This window comes from Lepidochelys kempii, chromosome 16 (genome assembly GCF_965140265.1).
Source record: "Lepidochelys kempii isolate rLepKem1 chromosome 16, rLepKem1.hap2, whole genome shotgun sequence".
NCBI lineage: Eukaryota > Metazoa > Chordata > Testudines > Cheloniidae > Lepidochelys > Lepidochelys kempii.
In genome coordinates, this window is record NC_133271.1 from 5,862,571 (window position 1) to 5,881,354 (window position 18,784).

At 53.0% G+C, this 18,784-nt stretch overlaps 1 protein-coding gene across 1 annotated transcript; it reads left to right on the plus strand.

The window, feature by feature from the left end:
• Window positions 1–1,759: 1,759 nt before the first annotated feature.
• Window positions 1,760–16,579, plus strand: AMBP (alpha-1-microglobulin/bikunin precursor). The gene is made up of 10 exons (XM_073314539.1): window positions 1,760–1,879; window positions 3,851–3,993; window positions 4,966–5,042; window positions 5,793–5,910; window positions 6,438–6,535; window positions 10,892–10,929; window positions 12,549–12,627; window positions 13,245–13,412; window positions 14,609–14,782; window positions 16,451–16,579. Exons 1-10 carry the CDS (start codon window positions 1,760–1,762, stop codon window positions 16,480–16,482), a joined length of 1,047 nt encoding a protein of 348 aa, XP_073170640.1. The 3' UTR covers window positions 16,483–16,579.
• Window positions 16,580–18,784: the final 2,205 nt, after the last annotated feature.

Sequence of the window (18,784 nt, forward strand, 5' to 3'; positions counted from 1 at the left end):
GCAGTTTCCCTCTCACTGTTTGATTTAGTTAATCAGTCTTTGAACACAAACAGTGATGGGGAGCAGCAAGGGGAACATGAAGCCAACCTGGCCTTGCATGACTGATCTGTATTAAACCCTTTCCATTGCTACTGTAAGAGAGTGAAAGAGCCTCTCTGGGGCTAGAGAATAAAGGTTCATTGTCAGTTGCTAAGATTTATTGTGGTTTGGCCATGCCGACAGCTAGTTAATTATGGCTGATGGTTACATGATGGCTTCCAGAAGAGATTGCAGTGGGAACTGATACAAACACAATGTTTGTCGCAACCTCTGATCCTATCTGTGGAGGAGGAAACAAGAAGTTCGGCCGTTTGTTGATTGCAGTAACCCATCAAATCCAATCTAAGTATAGATATCACCAGGGAGCTACACATGGAAAACATTGTCTTTCCATTCTCTATGGCTCCTAAGTAACCAAGGGAAAGAAGGCTTTGTTCACCAGATGGTGGGTTAGTCCCTGTGGGTTAGTCCTGGAGAAGGAAAGTCTTATAGTTAAACATCAGGATGGAGGATTAAAAGACCTGGGATCTGTTCCTGGCTCTGTCACAGACTCACTCTGTGACCTTAGGCAAATCACTTCACTACTCTGGGCCTCAGTTTCCCCATCTGAAAAGTGGACACAATGCTGCTTCCCTGCTGTCATAACATACAGAGCCACAGACCTTCTTAAACAATGGGCTTTTATTTGGGAGCCATGCGCCACAAACAAAACAAGTGATCTCCTGGCTTCATTCTTGGAGACCCCTCACTTTTCTGGACCCTTAGGACAGCACTGAGGCATTGAGTGGCTCAACAGCATTGCTGCAAGCATGTCTCACTGCACCTCCATCTCAGCGGAAGGAGGAGACTTCCATCGTCCCTGTCAGAGGGGGCCTTTAGGACTCAGCTGGAAGATGCTCGAAGAACGCAGTGTTGTTCTGACTAGCCTTTTAGCTCAGCAGTTGTACATGTATCTTCTGTCTCAGGGCACAAACAAAAATAGCACCAAGGTTTCTCCTCTGAGTCGTTAGTGGACAGTGGTTCAAATCACCAAAATGCCACTTAGTTCAACGTGCTTCTCAGTCTGGGAGAGAAGTCCAGGGCTGGACTGAGGTACACTGGCAGAGCTGCATGTGGAGATCCCGGGGCTGGATCAGCCTTGGTGGTGGTAGTGGGGCAGGTTGTGGGTCAGGACTGAGGGGCAGTAGCAGAGCTGGACATAGAGCGATCCCAGGGCTGGAACAAAGGGCACAGGCAGAGCTGTGAGGAGCAAGCTTTGTTCTAGCCAGGACTATCAGTCCCTCATTTTCAAGACACTTGCATTCACACAAAGCTATTTGACAGTGACTGCTGCTAACAACATCTAAAATGCTGCGGGTTGTTGTGTTAACCCCGTTGCTGCTTCACCAGAGAAACCAGCTCATTTCTGTTTGGCAGCGAAACAGCCCATCAAACAATGTGAACTGGTCAGCCACCTGAAAGGTGCAAGCGGCTCTGACGCCGCAAGCCCCCAGCTTGATCCAGAAGTCTCCATTTCACTGAGCCTGCACTATCTGGATCCCTCAGGGCTGCGCTCTCTGTTTGATTGGCTGCCTGGGATGTACTCAGACATGCTCTGCCCACCCACGGCCATTCACCTCTTGCAGTAGCCGGGGGTTTGGAGTTCACATTTTGCAGCATCCACTTTCCAGGGCTGAGTCCGTCCATTCTGAAGCTGAGGGGCACAACAAACCTCGGGGCCATGAAGTTCCAGGGGGTCTTCTTCCTTCTCTTTCTTTCCAATCTACCCACAGCCAGAGGGAGCCCGACTGGGAGCCAAGCCCAGGATATCCAAGTGCAGGAGAATTTCGACCCTGAACGGGTAACAACTGTCTAGCACTTACATTAATTCTCAGGAGCAGATTAGAAAAGTGAAGTGTGTTTTGTCTCCAAAAATGCCAGTGTTTTCAGTCATCGTCTCAGGTCCTCTTCCAACAAGAGCTGGGCCAGAGCTGGAAAGGTCTCACTCTGACCCACATCAGGTAGGGGGGTACGGAGCTAGGGTGCTAGTCTGGGTGCACCTGTGATGAATGCATATTGGGATGGGTGCTGCATCTCACTGCAGACACCCTGATAGGAAGGGCTTAAGTGTGTGCAGAGGGGGAAGTGAATGAGTGAGCGTCTGTGGTCTAACAGATATGGGCAATGCACCTTTCCCATGTAGGGTGCCCATGTACATGGCTGTGGGGCTGCAGGATTTGTATCAGACAGGGAACAATTTGCTTTGTGGAAAAGAATCCGCATAGACTGCAGTGGGAGCAACCAGTCAAGGGAATCTGAAGGGAAACTATCTTGTGGGCAGAGCTGTCACATGACCCAGTGCCAGTCTCTGGAGCCAAGTGGTCCCCGTCCGATTCCTTTTAAGTGGCGTTTAATAGACAACACTTTTTTCAAAGGCCACCCTGAGAAGGAGTCAGACTGCTTACCAGGCTGAGCCGTGGTGAGGCTGTCCGGGTCAGTGCAGCGTGTGTGGGGAAGAGAGCTCTCCATCGGCATAGCAGAACCACCACTGCGATGGGCAGAAGCTGTGTTGGCAGGAGAACCTCCCGCCGACAGAGCACAGTGCCCAGGAATGCTTATGTCACGTAACTTCTGTTATTGGGGGTGGAATGTTCACACCCTTGAGCAACATAAGTTTTGCCGACACCGGCTGTAGTGTAGACATAACCTAGGTATCTATCCAGGCCAGGGGTCCCCAAACTTTTTACCTCATGCCCCACCTTACCCCTGTCTATGCCCCTCCCTCCAGAGCCAGGGCCGGGAGTGGGGCTGAAGCTCCGGGATGGGGGGCGGACATGGATAGGGATAAGAAGGCCAAGGCTGGGGCCACAGCCAGGGGTGGGCCAGGAGCGGAGGCCTGAGGACTGGGCTGGCAGCCAGGGCTGGCCGGGAGTGGAGCCCCAGGTGTGGGGCAAGCAGCCAGGGCTGGGGCCAGGAGCAGAGCTGGGTGGCGCTCCCTCCCCTCCTCCCATGTGGCCTTGCCTGGGCCCCAGCAGCACACCGGGCCCCAGCAGCACCCCCCTCCCCCCGCAAATGTTCTTCTGCCCACCTGCCAGGGGCATGCCCCACAGTCTGGGGACCTCTGATCTAGGCTTTGCACTGTGCATTAACTACTTTGTCTCTTCAGCCTTGGCACAAGCTGTTGGTCAGAGACATGGCTACAGGGCTGGCCCAGTGGTGTAATGCACAGCTATGTGAGAATAAGGGTTTGGAGCTTGAGCCCAGCAGGGAAGGAACAGCTAGGATTCAGCAGCAGCTTTCCATGCTGCCCCACCAGCAGAATCAGGAGGCAGTGGTCTGACACTAAGTTGGGAGGGCAAGTAGAAGTGCATTAGCCAGATGTTTCTGGACAACCCACAGTGAAATGTTAATGATAACATTTAAATTGCAATCATTAGAGTTTGGAATTCGTATACCTTGGAGATGTATGGCGTAGCTCACCCCTCTTAGCACTGTCATTGGTGCAGGCTGGCTGAAGACCAAGCAAGTCAGGCCTGGTTCACACTCCTAAAGCAGCCAGAAGAGCAGGGACCTGCTCCTGAAAAGCCTGTAACCCCACTGAAGTCCGTGGGATTTGTAGGGTCTCAGGCCCAGGCCCTCAGAGCTATTTGGGCACCTAAGCTGACCCTTGGTGCCCCACAAGATCAGGCTCATCAGTATTTTGCAATGAAAGTTTAAACTCTGCAGAAAACCCTGAAAATTCCCCAAATCCTCAGCAGAGGTGGAATGTCCCTGGCGGGCCTGTCTGGGGCGCAGGTTGAGCAGTCACAGGCTGTGCTTTCCCTTCTCCTAGATCTACGGGAAATGGTACGACATTGCCACGGGCACAACGTGCACCTGGATGAAGCAATACAAGGATAAATTCAACATGGGCACGCTGGTACTGGGACCAGGGCTGACCAGTAATCGGATCAGCACCAACAGCACCAGACTCAGGTAGACTCCCAGGAACTACTGTTCCCCAGTTACCCAAAACACAGGACGTACTGTGCACCCCGGAGACTCAGAGCTGCAGCTCCCTCCAGTGGCCTGTTTCAGAGCTTCTGCCCCCTGCAGGTCCTACTGGCTTCAGCTGGATGGTCCTGAAAATCGGGCCCATTGCGATTCAGTATTGCAGGGGGCCGCTTACATGCCGCCTGCTGCAATGATGGACACATGGCTCCCCTGCCTGTGCCTGAGATTCACCAGCTACAAAATGGGGGTATCGCTAAACAGTCTATTCATAAAACCCCTTGAGCTCTGGGGGTGAAATGAGAGGAGAGTCTGGGCACAGCGGGAAGGAGCCAAAGGAGAAATTAACTCTCAATCGCAGGCATCTCTTGGTTGGAATTACACCCTGGAAGGAGGGAATGGATTTCAATGGAAGTGCAAACATTCAAACCTCCCACGTGATTGTCAGGGAGCCCCTGAACAGACACACAAGTTGATTGCAGAGCTGTTATCTACTCCAGCTGAGGAGCAAATGCAGCTTTGACTAATGCTGATGTTACTGGAGGTGCCTGGGACCTTTTGACTTGGAAGCATCAAAAGACGTTTATACATAGGCTCCTCCCTGCTTCCAGCACCAAAGCCTAAAAAGCCTTAAAATGACAGTACAAAATAAAAGGAGGCAAAACTGCTTGGTACTGTCCCACTATACTAATCATGCAGGGTCAGATCCTGCTCCTTATTTCTCATCTGTGGAGGCCCAGGTCCACCAGACTCATTGGGACAGAAAGTAGTCGGGGGGGAGGGGGGAGTTGAAGGTCTCTTGTGATGGGTGCTGGGGTGGGGGCAGGGCCAATGGATCCACTGCCTTAGGGGCCTACAGTGCATCACTTGGCAGTGACTAAAGAACTCTGGTGGCCCGTGATTGGAGTGGGACTGGGAATAGCTGCAGTTATTAGAGGTTTTCTCTCCCTTTCCCAGGCAAGGTGTCTGCACACAGGTTTCCGGAGAGTGCCAAAAAACCAACATACCTGGAAAATACACCTACTATAACCCCAGTAAGTGTGGGAAGGACAACTCTGCTTTTCTCCTAGAGCTGCATGTACTCAGAACCATTGGATGCAGAACCTGATGTAGAAAAAGAAGGGACGACAGCCCAGCTAGGATGGAATGAAGAGAAGGAAAATGCAACCAACCTGGGAAGTAAAGTCTAACATGGAAATCTAGTAGAGACTGTGAAACAATCTCCCAATGGAGTGGTAGAAGCTCCGTAGCTTAGGACATTTAAATCCAGGCTTTGGGATAAAGGTCCGAAGAAAGTAGTGCAGGGGCCAATCCTGTTCCAGATGTCTTCCTCCTTTAACTTTGAAGATCCCCGAACAGCAATCGTAATTAAAAGAGCCCTGTCAGTTTCTCTTTTGAATCAGTTTAAGTTGTTTATCACCCATTGTTTTTAACTCTCTTAGATGCAGTGAAGTTACCTGGGTATAAAATGAGAGTAATGCAGCAGTGAATCATGGCCAGTGAAATCAGGTCAGGTGCAGCGCATACACTGTGGGGTAGCCTTGGGGCCCTGCAAGGATGGTACATTCTCCCTGCAGTGAGGCCAGGTTAGCTCAAACTGTGGCAACTTCAAAGCCACCACGGCTTAGGCAGAAGCAGCCAGGTTCAGCAAATAGCACAGGCTAGGACCCTGGCCCAGCTGCCTCATTTCATCTAGCCCACTTTCAAATGGCAGATTATCCCCTATTCACGTCCCTTTAGAGAAGTGCCCTCTTGCAGCTGTGTGTGTATTTCCTTTTCTGCAGGCTGGGACGTGACCATCGACTTCTACGTGGTGCACACCAACTATGAGGAATACGCCGTCATTCTAATGCAGAAGAAAAGTAGCTTCGGACTGACCATTACAGCCAAACTCTATGGCAGGTGTCTGTGACCATGGCATCTGGCTGTGGTGCTGGCAAAGCGCTCAGGCCCCAGCATCCATCACGGGGTGACAGTGAGGCTGTTGCCCGGGTGTGATCTGACCTGCGTGGGGCTCCCCACCTGTTCCGAACTGGAGAGTCTGGCCCAGCCCAACTTTGGTCACAGTCCCCACACAATTATCCCCCCAATTAGGGGTCATCTGCTCTGGCTTTGGCAGGGTCTGCTCAGGAGAGGCCCAGGGCTAGGGTGTCAAGGGTTGTGTCTCATCAGGATTGAGGTGCAATACAAATATTGGTCCTTACAAGTACTTGGCCACTGCTGGGGACAGGCTGATGGAGCAAAGGTCTGACCTGATACTCTAAATGGTGTGCTCCTCACACTGAGTTGGGAAGGGGAAGCTTGCCCAGAGTGGGCCTGCCTTTAGCTACAGGAGCTTTGTGGGAGGGAAGAGGAGGTGGGATTTCAAACCCTCTCCCAACCCATACACCACTCACACACCTGCTGAAGTTTGGGTTCTCTCCAGGCAGGAGCCCGGAGCTGCGAGAAGGCCTTATTGTGGATTTCAGGCAGTTTGCTCAGGAGATGGGGATTCCTGAGGACTCCATCTTCATCATGATTAACAAAGGTAACCCATCTATGATCAGATGTCACTGCAGGGCCCCCCTCCTCCCCTCAGCCTCAGGCACCTCCATGGTTTCTATGTTCTGTTACTCGCCCGGTCTTCCCAGACCACACTCCAGCCCGATAGCAGGGAGGGAGAATGCAGTATGGCTGTGTGATGGGTTCCCCCCAGGGTGCCACCTGGAATTGGGGTACCACTGAGTCCACCTGACCCACAAACCTGGGTTCACTTGTATTGCTGTGACAGGGCCTCAAGCGCCCTCCAGCACACATACTGGTAGGGACACTCCAAGCTGCAACTACACACACATGCTGAGATCTAGGGATTCTCTGCATGGGAAGGCTCCGCAAAGGCACCTCACACTTTCTAAGGTATGCGCCCCCCCTTTGGAGTGTAAACCCAAAATTATACCATCTTACACTGCACAGGGAACTGTACAGTGCAAGCTTAGGAAATTCACCCCCTCCCTCAATGTGGAGGAAGATATGCAACAGCTTACTACCCCCAGTTATAATTCCCATACACTGGTTTTAGACAAAACAAAAACAAGTTTATTAACTACAAAAGATAGATTTTAAGTGATTATAAGGGATAGCAAACAGATCACCTAGCAAATAAACTAAAACACAATCTAAGCCTAATATACGAAAGAAATTGGATGTCAGTAGCAAATTCTCACCCTAAGTTTTGTTTTAGGCAGTTGGTAGAGATTCTTGAGGGCAAGCTAAACTTGTTTGCAGCTCAAAACTCCAGGTATTTCTTTCACAGGCTACAAATCCCTCTAGCCTGGGTTCAGCCCTTCTTCCCTAGTCCAGTCTTTGTTTCTCAGGTGTTTCCAGCAATCTTCTTGGGCAGGGAGTCAGTGAAGAACCACAGTTGTGTCACTCCCCTGCCTTAAATAGCTTTTGTATATGGCGGGAACCCTTTGTCTCTTAGTTTCCACACCCAGTCAGTGGAAAAACACTGGTATTTCAAGATGGAGTCCAGTACCAGGTGACTTGGTCACATGCCACTGTAGGGACACAGCAGACATTACTCGGAGGCTGTTTGTAGCATCCTCAGGAAGTGTCCCCAGGAAGGCTCCCCGGTGGGAGATTAGCATCTTCTAAGACAGAGGTGATCAAACTACAGCCCGCGGGCCACATCTGGCCCATGGTACCATCCTGCCCAGCCCTTGAGCTCCTGGCTGGGGAAACTAGCCCCCAGCCCCTCCCCTGCTGTCCTTCCTCCCCAGCAGCCTCAGCTCACTGGGCCCCCAGCACTCTGGGTGGCAGGGCTGCAAGCTCCTGATGGGCAGCGCGGTGGCGTGGCTGGCTCCGGCCGGGTGGCACAGATCCAGTTCTGCTGCTCTGAGCGGCATGGTAAGGATGCAGGGATCAGGGGGGTTTGGATAAGGGGCAGGGAGTCCCAGGGGGCAGTCAGGGGACGGGGAGTGGTTGGATAGGTGTGGGAGTCCCGGGGGGCCTGTCAGGGATGAGGGTGTGGATAGGGGTCGGGGCAGTCAGGGGACAGGGAGCAGGGGGGGTTGGATGGGTGGGATCCCAAGGGGCAGTTAGGGGCAGGGGGTCCTGGGAGGAGGCGGTCAGGGGGCAAGGATCGGGGGGGGGGGTTGGACGGGTAGGAGGTTCTGAGGGGGGAATCAGGGGGTGAGAAGTGGGAGGGGGCAGATGGGGGCAGGAGCCAGGCTGTTTGGGGGCACAGCCTTCCCTACCCGGCCCTCCATACAGTTTCGGAACCCTGATGTGGCCCTTGAGCCAAAAAGTGTGCCCACCCCTGTTCTCAGACCTCTTGTTTTCCCTAATGGCTCTTCCCAGCGAGCCATCTAGACTGATTGCTTTCTGTCTAGTGGGCATTCCCCAGATGTAAACACATTTGTAATAGATGCGTAGACAATATTCCTAACTTTAGATACCAACATGATACATGCACACAAATAGGATAATCACATTCAGTAAATCATAACCTTCCCAATGATATCTCACATGCCTTATCTTGCACAAAATACATCATAATTATGCCATAATCATATCATAATAATATTACTATGAAGACTATGGGGTGTAGAACCACAGGCAGGTCGGAAGAGCCGAGCAGCCAGGGGCTTGAAGGGGTGGACAAGAGGCAGGAAAGTGGGAGAAAGGAAGAGACATCTGTGGTGAGTAAGAAGTAGCAGAGAGGAGCTGTGTGGAGACAAGGCGACTTGGCCGTCTCTGAATGGATCAGGCTCCCAGGCCCCACACACCTTCAGCTACAATCCAGAACAGAGCCGCATGATGGGCTCGAAGGTGCCCAGATGCTGTGGTGTTGGGCACGGGTTAGTTAGATGGCTGCAGGCCTCCAGGAGGCTTAGGCATAGTGCACCCCCAAGCAGCATCATTTCCCACTAGTGTGGAGAATGGGAACCCTTGTCCTCATTCCCAGCCCCGACATGTCAGCAGCACCCTCGCTCGTTGCTGGGTGATTGCCCCACACATGCTGCCCAGCTCCTGAATGCCAGGAGTTCCCCGGCAGGGAGGGGGAGTTCCTCACACTACGCCCACTTGTGCTCCCTACCGGCGAGGTTGCATACGTTTCCACTGATGAGTTAGACAGAATCCCCTCCATGAGCTCATGCGCTAGCTGGCCAGAGAGGTCCCTGGTGAATGACAGTCCACCCACAGCCCCCCCTGCTCAGCTCATTGCAGCCGCAGCTCTGCTGAGCCCCCACGGTGGAGAAGGAAAGGGACAAGAACCAGGGACTGAACTGTCCATATGGCTGTACCAGGGTGGCTTGCGCAATGGCTGAGTGCGCAATGCGGGGAGGGTGAGTGCCTGGGGAGAGCAGCAAGAGGCTGCAGTGGGGGAAGCTGTTGCAGGGTGTGATGAAAGGCTTCTGCAGAGAGGTGCCTGAGACCAGGCAGTTGCCCTAGGCCAGGAGCCTGGCAGGAGGAAGAGAAACTGTATATTGGGAGGACTCTGATGTGGATTTTGAGTTTTATTTGTAATTTATTTCATATGAATAAACCCAGTCCCCAAGGAGGAGTCCTTCTGGCCAAAGAAAGGCCTGGGGGATGTTTTATTTGAACACTCCAAGAGGGGAAACTGAGGCAAACTATCTGTAGTGTGATCCTAGGCCCCAAAGGGGAGCATGGGCTGTGGCATTGGAAGGGCTGAACTACTAAGACACACAGTCACTCTGCATTTGAATCACCTGATGGGGAGCTCCCTGAGGACACAGGAGGTAACTGCCCTGCCCTGCTTGGCACTGGGGAGGCCTTGGCTGGAGTGCTGTGTGCAGTTCTGGGCGCTGCACGTTAGGAAAGATGTGAGGAAAGGTTCAGAAAACTGAGCCCGCCTAGTCTTGAGAAACAAACCCTGAGTCGGGATCTGACAACAGGCTTCAGACATGTTAAGGGCTGTTATAAAGATCAGTGTCCACGAAGGCAGGACAAGAAGGAACGGGGGTAATCTGCAGCAAAGGAGATTTAGGCTGGATGTTAGGACAGTGAAGCACTAGAATAGGTTCGTGAGGGAGGTTGCGGAATCCCTGTCTTTGGAGGGATTAAGAACCGGTTGGACAGACCCCGTCAGGGATGGGGGAGGGGTACTTGGTCCTGTTTGGCTGGATGAGATGGCCTCTCCAGGTCCCTTCCAGCCCCACACTTCTCTGGTTCTAGACGCTGAACTGCCCCCACCTGCTCATGCCAGGCACTGTACAGCTGTGGCCGTGCGGGTGGGCTTGCAATTTCAGGGTGATGCGATCCAAACAGAAGTGTAAGCATTGGGTGATTGATGGGTGAGTAAAAGGCCAGAGGGGAGGGTGAGGAAATCACAGACGTTCTATGCAGAAAACTCTCCTGATGGGGGCAGGTAGGGTAGGTCTCAGCCTTTCTGTTCATGTGCTATATGGGGACAGGGCTGTATTGACACAGATATGCAGCACGGTCCATGAGAGCCTTGCCAGCCTATTCCCTAGCAATGCCTGGTACTAAAGCCTGGGGCTGCCTTAACATCTGTCACATAGGTCTTGGGTGGTGGGAGAGAATCCAAGGGCCCAACCAGCTGCACCTGCCCATTCCTCCTGCCCTCACTCCGCCCGCTCTTGCCTTCGCCAGCTCCATGTAGTTCAGACTCCACCCGCAACAAGGGGCCATGGAGATAGCATGGAACAATGGTGGGATTCCTAGGCTTCGCTCTGTGTGCAGACATTGGGGGGAGCTTGGGGCCTCCTAGAAGTCCACAGACAGAGTGCATGTGTCCTGCGATGATAGAGGCAAACTGCACAGAGTTGGGCAGGCCAGTTAGGAGCTGCCTCTCCATCCGTTTCCAACTCCTATCTCCCATCCTACTAATGCTCTCCTGTCCCGTCCCTTGGTGCAGGTGAATGTGTTCCCAGCGAGACCCAACCTGAACCCAAGGTGAGTTGCGGGGCTGGAAGGAACCTCACAAGCTGAATTTCCTGGGTCTTCAGAGAATTGCGCTGGAGCATTAGGCATCCCTCCAGAAAGTGCAGTCTGGATTTCCACGTTCATTGTGGTAACCAGGCCGCTGGATTAAGGGGGTGCATGCTGCTCAGGCTGGCAGCTCTTCAGAAGGGCCCAGCCTGGCTTTCTCAGCCACCTTGGGAGATGGCCCTTCACCAGCACTGACGTCTCCTGATGTGCTTGTATCCCTGATGACAGTAGACCTTGTAAGGAGCCTAGGGTACAGTGGAACGAAATGGGCGCAAGGGATTAACTTCTAAGCCGAGGCAAGACCCCATGAAGACTCCGCTTTGTTACATTTGATTTTACTTTAATGTTCCATGTTTGGTGCAAGTAGCTAGTTCTGGATCCAGGAGGCCCCGCCGTCCACCTATGTGCCCCACCTGGACTCAGAGGGACCCTCTTTGAAGAGAGAGAAGGCATGTCAGTATCTGTGGCCTGTTTAAATCTTAGGGCCAAGCCCTCAGCTGGGTAAATTGGTGCCAATTGGTACCAACAGCCCCTCAATTAGTCTCAGCTGTAGTGGAGGTTATTTGTGAGACACTTGCTCAGTAGGAAGTGGTCTGAGACCACTAAATGCATGGCATACAGGGGCTATCAAATGGCCAATAACTTTTAGGTGACAAAGAGGCGAAAGGCTTCATGTCCCATTACCTGTCCCAGCTCCTGCCAAATCGCAGGATGACCTAACGTACTTTTTCACATAACGCACACTTAGTCTGTGGAACTCACTGCTACAAGATATCACGGAGGCCAAGAGCAGAGCCAAACTTCACTGACTGGCACTGTGACTCCAGGTCATGCCACTTGGCTTGCGGGTCCTCTCGAACGGGGCACCCAGTGCAAGCTGCAGCTCTTTGTTCTACGGCCCTGGTAGCCCATTCTTAGGGGTGCACAAACTCCTTTGCCTGATAGACGACAGCTGCTCGCTTCGTTACTGACGGCGCTGCTCGGGTTGGCTCCGTGGGTGCCTCTGTGCAGCCCAGCCGCTGCGCTAGCTCTGGTGAAGCTGAAATAGCAGCATGGCCACTGTGACACGGATGGACTAGCCACGTGAGTGCAGTCCCATGCGTCCCCCAGGGACGTACTTGGGCAGCTGGCTGGAGCCCACCCGCCAGGAGCAGAGAGAGCCAGAGCTAGGATGGACACCCCCAGCTGTCCCCTCCTCCCGCCGCTGGTACATCCACTCGAGCCGGGACGACCCCCCCCAGCTGACCCCCCATACATCTACCCAAACTGGGACTGACACCCCCCACCCCGCCCAGCTGTTCCTAGGGGTGAAGAGGGAGTGGAAGCTGCAGAATGCTGCAGAAGCTCTGTTAGAAATCCCAGTGATTTCCTGGGCCCATCCTTCACTTGGGAGAATAGGTTCCGCCCATGGACCTGCTCCTGCTCCCAGCAGGGTTGTGTGTCCCTCATCTTATAGGCCTGGGGAATTTCTGCGTTCGTTGCCATCCTTGGAAAGATGCTGGGACTTATGGCTCACGGTTGTTCCATTGCATTGTCGATGGAAACTTATTCACCTAATAGGCTGCTCTTTCTTCTGTGTGCAGAGGTCTCGGAGAGCTGTCCTGCCTGAGCAAGAGGGCTCAGCTGCAGGTCCCCTGCTACCACTCAGCAGCAAAAAGGAAGGTCTGTACAAAGATGGCGTCTCTGCACGGTGGGGTGGGGTGGGATGAAGTTATCACCACTCTCTGGGGACGGCTGGAGTACTCCCACTGGAACCCTTCTCCTTCTGCTTGGAAAAGGGATGGCTGTGCACAGACCTCAGCAGGAGCAGAAACACAGAATAAATTCATGTTGAAAACCTCCATTTTTACCTGCAATAGCTTTTCTAGGCAGCCAGGTGCTATCACTTTAAAGTCTCCTGCCTCGGGACCTTCCAGGGCTACTGGCAACTGCTGTGTGGCCATCAGAGAGCTGGGACTCTCTGCCTTTTCCTGTGGGACACAGCTTCCTATGCTACAAACCTGCCCCTAGTCCAGATCTAACCATTGCTCCCCCTGCCCCACAGAGCTGGGTGATCTCCATGGGAAATCCCACAGGTGAGGGAAAGCAGCACATGGAAATGGGAGATGTTTGAATCTCCTCAGAGGTTTGGGGGTTAGGCTATGTCCCCGGGGAGACAGCTCAGTGGGCAGAGGGAAGGGGACACGGCCATGTAGCCCCTGGATGTCACCATCACACACCATGTGGTTCTGTGGCCGTAAAATGCAGCTCACTAGGATCAACCCTCTTGATGTGTTCAGATTTCTGCCGGCTGAATAAAGATGTGGGCCCCTGCATGGGGATGAAAGTTCGGTTCTTCTACAACTCCTCTTCTATGGCCTGTGAGATCTTCCACTATGGCGGCTGTCTTGGGAATGGGAACAACTTCCCTTCGGAAAAGGAGTGTCTTCAGACCTGCAGAACCGAGGGTAAGTGGGGGAAGCCCTTTAAAGTCCAAGCAACCGTCTGTGCAGTCCCTGGCCAGTGCAGGAGGGGCAGATTTCACCATCCCTCTGATCTGTGGGCCCCCAGCCTTTTGCTCCTCCTTTGTGGTCAAGGCTTCCTGCTTCAGAGCTCTTTCCTTGTTGAAGTGACCCAGGCTCCGTGCCGGGGGGAAGTGACACATTCATGTGCTGTCAGTGTGGAGGGAGCTCAGCGCAGTGGGGACAGCTCTGAGAAATCAGCCAGCGGCCAAAATGAGACAAGATGGCATCCGTGTCCAAGGCCCGACTGCAGGAGGTGACTTGAAAATGGAGAGGTGGCTAGATCTGATTTTTGTGATTCAGGGGCCAAAGCAAAACCCATCTGTTTTGGATCCAACAAAACGATTCCTTTGACCCAAAATGAAATTATTTTTGGTGTTTCATTTTGGGTCATTTTTGGGTGGTTTTCACCTTTTGTTTAATATTAGCTATATTTCTAAAGGAAACACAATTTTAAAATAAAACTCGAAACATTTCATACTGAAATGGCTGAAACAAGTTGTTTTCTTGTTTTCTAACAATTTTTTCCTTTTTTTTTTTTGGAGGCTGAAACTATTCACTGAATTCGACCCAAATTTGCAAATAGTTTCAGTGCCCCCCAAAAAGCATTTTTCAGTGAAATTTACTGTTTGCTATAAAAGACCTGATCCGGTTAACTTCCCAAGTCTCCCCCCTGGATTACCCTGGGGCCTTCAGCCACAGCTATCCCCAACAATCAATATAAGATACTCAGCCGCAGGGCGGGCGGCACAATGAACCTAACCAAACAAGCCCCGTGGCGAGCCTGGCTGCTTGCGGTCAGGGAATTGTGGGTTTGTCCTTGTGCCACTGCCCCAACTGCTGTACTGTTGTGGTGTCCTGCACCTTTCCAACCTCTCTGCCCTGAACTGCTGCACTGGGCCCAGAGCAACTCTGGGAAATCCGTTCCAGTCCATCTCTGTGGAGTGAAATGAGGGGATGGAGACAACATGCCTAGATACTACGGTGATGGGCTCTCTAGAAAGGCCTCAGGTCCGGGCTACACCCACTGCATGCATCCTTTTCCCTCCACGGGCTCCCGGTCCATAACTGGGGGCGGGCCCAGGCCTTGGGCCTGGGAAGAATGGTGCTCCACTTTCTCCCCTCTTGTCTCTCTCTTCCAGCGGCCTGCAGGTTACCCATCGTTCCAGGGCCCTGTCAGCAACCAGTGATGCTCTGGGCCTTTGACGCAAGCCAGGGCAAGTGCACTACCTTCAACTATGGAGGCTGCCAGGGCAACGGGAACAAGTTCTACTCGGAGAAGGAGTGCAAGGAGTACTGCGGGGTCCCAGCAGACGGTACGGCTCGCACGGTACTACCTCAAAGCTAACTCTCCTGCAGCAGCCATCGGCTCTGGCCCTCTCCGCCCACCAGCATCTGCAGCTCGGGGAAGTTGGTTCTTCCACTAAGGATGTAACCTGACACCGCAGCAGACACCTCGTCTCTCTACCCCCTCAGCCCTGCCCCCAGATTCTCTCGCTTCAGGCACTGGCTTCCTCTGGGCGCCCCCCACCCCAGCTCTATCCCAGGCCTCCCAGGGACATACCAGCTGCTTCCAGGAGCTGCCTGAGGCCGGAGTCTGAACCCTGTACCTCCTCCTGCACCCCAACCCCCTGCCCCAGCTCTGAGCTCCCTCCTGCACCCAAACTTGAGCCTGGAGCCCCTCCCCACCTCCTCCTGTGCTCCGAACCCCTCGGCCTCAGCCTGGAGCCCCTTCCTGCACCCCAAACCCCTCATCCTTGGCCCAGCCGAAGCTCTCACCCCTTCCCTTGAGTCAGTGGCAGAAGCAGGAACAGAATTTAGGTATCCTTTTGGCCAGTTCCCTACTCTAGCCAGTAGGTACTACTCCCCTCTGGGTTGGTCTTGAATGCGTCAACAGCTCTGTTACACGATGCACTTAGCTCTGAGCTGCTATTGGCAAATAGGTTTCCATTAACCACTTGGCTTCTGCCTCCTGTCACAGGTACATCCCAGATCTGCCGGGTACCCAGCCCAGTGCCAGTATCTCAAGGGAAAGTTGGCAGACCCTGCTGAGCTCTGATGGGAAGAAGGACTAATTCTGGGGTTATATCATGTGCCAGCTGTGTGGGTCAAGGATTAAGGAAGTCATGTCTGTGATGGAAGGGAGGGTCTTGCAGCTCACCTGTTCCCCACTGAGTGTACCTTGGGCTGGATGAGGGCTCCAGCCACTGGCAAGCGGCTATGCTATTGCTCAGGAGTTTCACATACATAGCGACTGTCAACCTGCTGCTGCCATTGCCTTTCTGCAGTGGAGGCCCTGTCAGGCAGGCCTCGCTCTCCATGAGCTTAGAGTCTTTGGCCTAAGTAGGGAATGTCGAATCTGCCCCTGTGTACCCGAGCCTCTGGTGATGGACCCCTTAGAAATCCCATAGATGAGAAACCAATGAAGACATTCAAAAGGCCCCGAGAAGCATTTGGAAGGGAGAGTGGCTGCTGCAGGGTACAGACTCTGGGGCTGATGGTCAGGCTGATCTCAGTAGGCAGCAGTATTATCCTGCACTGCAGCTGGGACCGGGCTTCCCGGCATGGGCTGGCAGACAGGTGCTAGGTCTGCTCGAGCTAGCACACTAAAAACAGCAGGGTGGCCGGAGGGCAGCTTGGGATAGCCACCTGCGTCTGTCCCTGGGGGTCCGGGCGGGTTTGTAGTCAGGTGGCTGGCCTGAGCTAATGGCTGGTGACACTGCTATTTAGCACGCTGGCTCAAGCAGAGCAAGTGTGTGTGTACCCATGCTGGGAAGCACCCTCCCAAGGGGTGCAGACCTGTGACCCCACTGAAAGAAATTGTTTCCTAATTCCGTGTCTGTATTGATCGAACAGTTCTGGTGTCGGCGGGACTCCACGGCTGCCTGTCCAGCACTCACACCATTCGCATGGCCACGGCCTCTGGGTGCGTGCGCAGCTCTGTGCATAGCCTGTGGTGACCCGTTTTCTCCCTTTTCTTATAGGAGAGGAGGAGTTTCTGGGTTTGTCCAACTGAAGGGGACCCGGGGACGGGGAGTGACAGCTGGAATCGCTAAAAAGCCCCAGCAGGGAGCCCCTGCTAGGAGAGCATTTGGAATAATGTTTGTGCTGATTGTGTGCAGATCAGGTTCAATGAACAGGAAATCTCTCTCAAATAAACAATGATAAATGAGCATAGTGTGTGTGTGCACACATCCCTTGGGCTTTCTTCTTGGTCTTTCCCTTATCCCATCACCAAGATGTGTAAGCATCTGCCACCATCAGCTGTCCGAGGCAGCACTAAGAGCCACTAGCTCCCCATCTTCTTTGATGCAATCCATCCATCACTTCCGACTCTCTTTCCCACCACCCTCTCCTGCCATGCTCCCTTCACTGTGTCCTCTGCAGCCAGCAAAGTCACGCTTCCTGGTCTTTATCTAACCAGGCCTGGTTTCGCTTCCAGCCTTGCGCAGCATTTGATGCCTCCTGGAGAACTTGGAGTAAGATTCTGTTTCTGTGTCTCCTTTGTTTCCTGAGTCTCTGCTCTCTGATGGACCTGGGGACGTTAGCATGAAACCAGGATCTGTGTTTCTGAATAGGGCCTACACCCTTCTGGATTCAGGCTTCTTCCCATGGTCCCGAACTGGGATGTTCCAGGCAGGCAGTTCTAATTTAACAATGGGGAATAGGCCCGTAAGAACCCCCAGCGCTTGTTTTGAAGAGAACTCTGATTAGATACTTGATGAACTAAGAGAAATGGGGGGTGGGAAACACAGAAAATGTGAAAGAGAAGCTGAAATTTGGAAGCTAAAAGTCTTGGGTCCTCCAGTTCACCGGCTCCCTCCTGTGTGCAGCATGGATGGTGGGGGGTCCAGGCATTGAAAGCTGCTGTGCAGGTGCTCGGGGGGCAGGTACACATGGCAAGTCACCCGAAGCCATTAGTTCACAATGGTTAGTGCCACGATGCAGCTGAGGCCCAGGCCCATGGGGCTCAGGGTTGGCTCCAAGAAAGCGATGCAGAACATTTCCCACCCCATGGTGAGCAATAAGCTGGAACAAGAATCAATATCTCTTAAAGCCACTGTTGAAGGCGAGACTGTGGGCTGAGGTCCCTAATTGCCTCTTCAGGCCCTGAAGCACAGGCTCCGACTCCATGAGTGCTCCAGGGCTGGAGCACCCATGGAGAAAAATTAGCAGGTGCTCAGCACACACCAGCAGCCAAACTCCCCTCCCTTCCCCCACACTCCCACCCACTGGCGGCCTGACCAATCTACTTCACCCCCTCCCAGTGCCTCCCGCTCGCTGTGATCAGCTGTTTCACGGCATGCAGGAGGTGTTGGGAGGAAGTGGGAGGGGGCACACTTGGGGGAGGGGATGGAAAGAGATGGGGAAGAGGGAGGGTGGGGTCTGGGGGGAAGGGGTGGAGCGGGGGTGGGGCCAGGAGTGGGGCTGAGGGTGGAGTGGGAGCAGGAAGAGGTGGGGCTGGGTGCGGTGGGGGCTGGAGGAAGGGGTGGAGTGGGGGCAGGGCCAGAGCCTGAGTGAAGGTTGAGCATCCCTGGGGAAAATTAGAAGCCAGTGTCTGTGCCAATTCCTTTAATATTCTTGGATGAAGATTATCTGGGCCCCCCGATTTAGTCCCATTAAGCTGTTTGAGTTTCGCTTCTACCTCAGGTATGGTAATATCTACCTTCATATCCTCATTCGCATTTGTCATGCTACCATTATCCCTAAGATCCTCATTAAAGACTGAGGCAAAGTATTTGTTTAGATATTAGGCCATGCCTAGATTATCCTTAACCTCCACTCCATCCTCACTGTTTAGCGGTCCCACTTCTTCTTTCCTTGTTTTCTTCTTATTTATATGGCTATAGAACCTTTTACTATTGGTTTTAATTCCCTTTGCAAGGTCCAACTCTACTTGACTTTTAGCCTGTCTCACTTTATCCCTTAGAATCATAGAACCATAGAATAACAGAGTTGGAAGGGACCTCTGGAGGCCATCTAGTCCAACCCCCTGCCCAGAGCAGGACCAATCCCAACTAAATCATCCCAGCCAGGGCTTTGTCAAGCCTGACCTTAAAAACTTCTAAGGAAGGGGATTCCACCACCTCCCTAGGTAACCCATTCCAGTGTTTCACCACCCTCTTAGTGAAAAAGTTTTTCCTAATATCCAACCTAAACCTCCCCCACTGCAACTTAAGACCATTACTCCTTGTCCTGTCATCTGCTAGTCTGTAGCGGTGCGTTGGATTCTTCCGTCCTAAGTGCAGGACTCTTGTCCTTGTTGAAGCTCATCAGATTTCTTTTGGCCCAGTCCACATGTCCATTGTCACATCTCG

Excerpts from the sequence above, each read along its gene's own strand:
- AMBP (XM_073314539.1), top strand. The coding sequence starts at position 1,760 with ATGAAGTTCCAGGGGGTCTTCTTCCTTCTCTTTCTTTCCAATCTACCC. Across the intron at positions 1,880-3,850 it reads AGAATTTCGACCCTGAACGG|ATCTACGGGAAATGGTACGA; the intron begins GTAACAACTGTC and ends CCCTTCTCCTAG. Across the intron at positions 12,628-13,244 it reads ACTCAGCAGCAAAAAGGAAG|ATTTCTGCCGGCTGAATAAA; the intron begins GTCTGTACAAAG and ends TGATGTGTTCAG.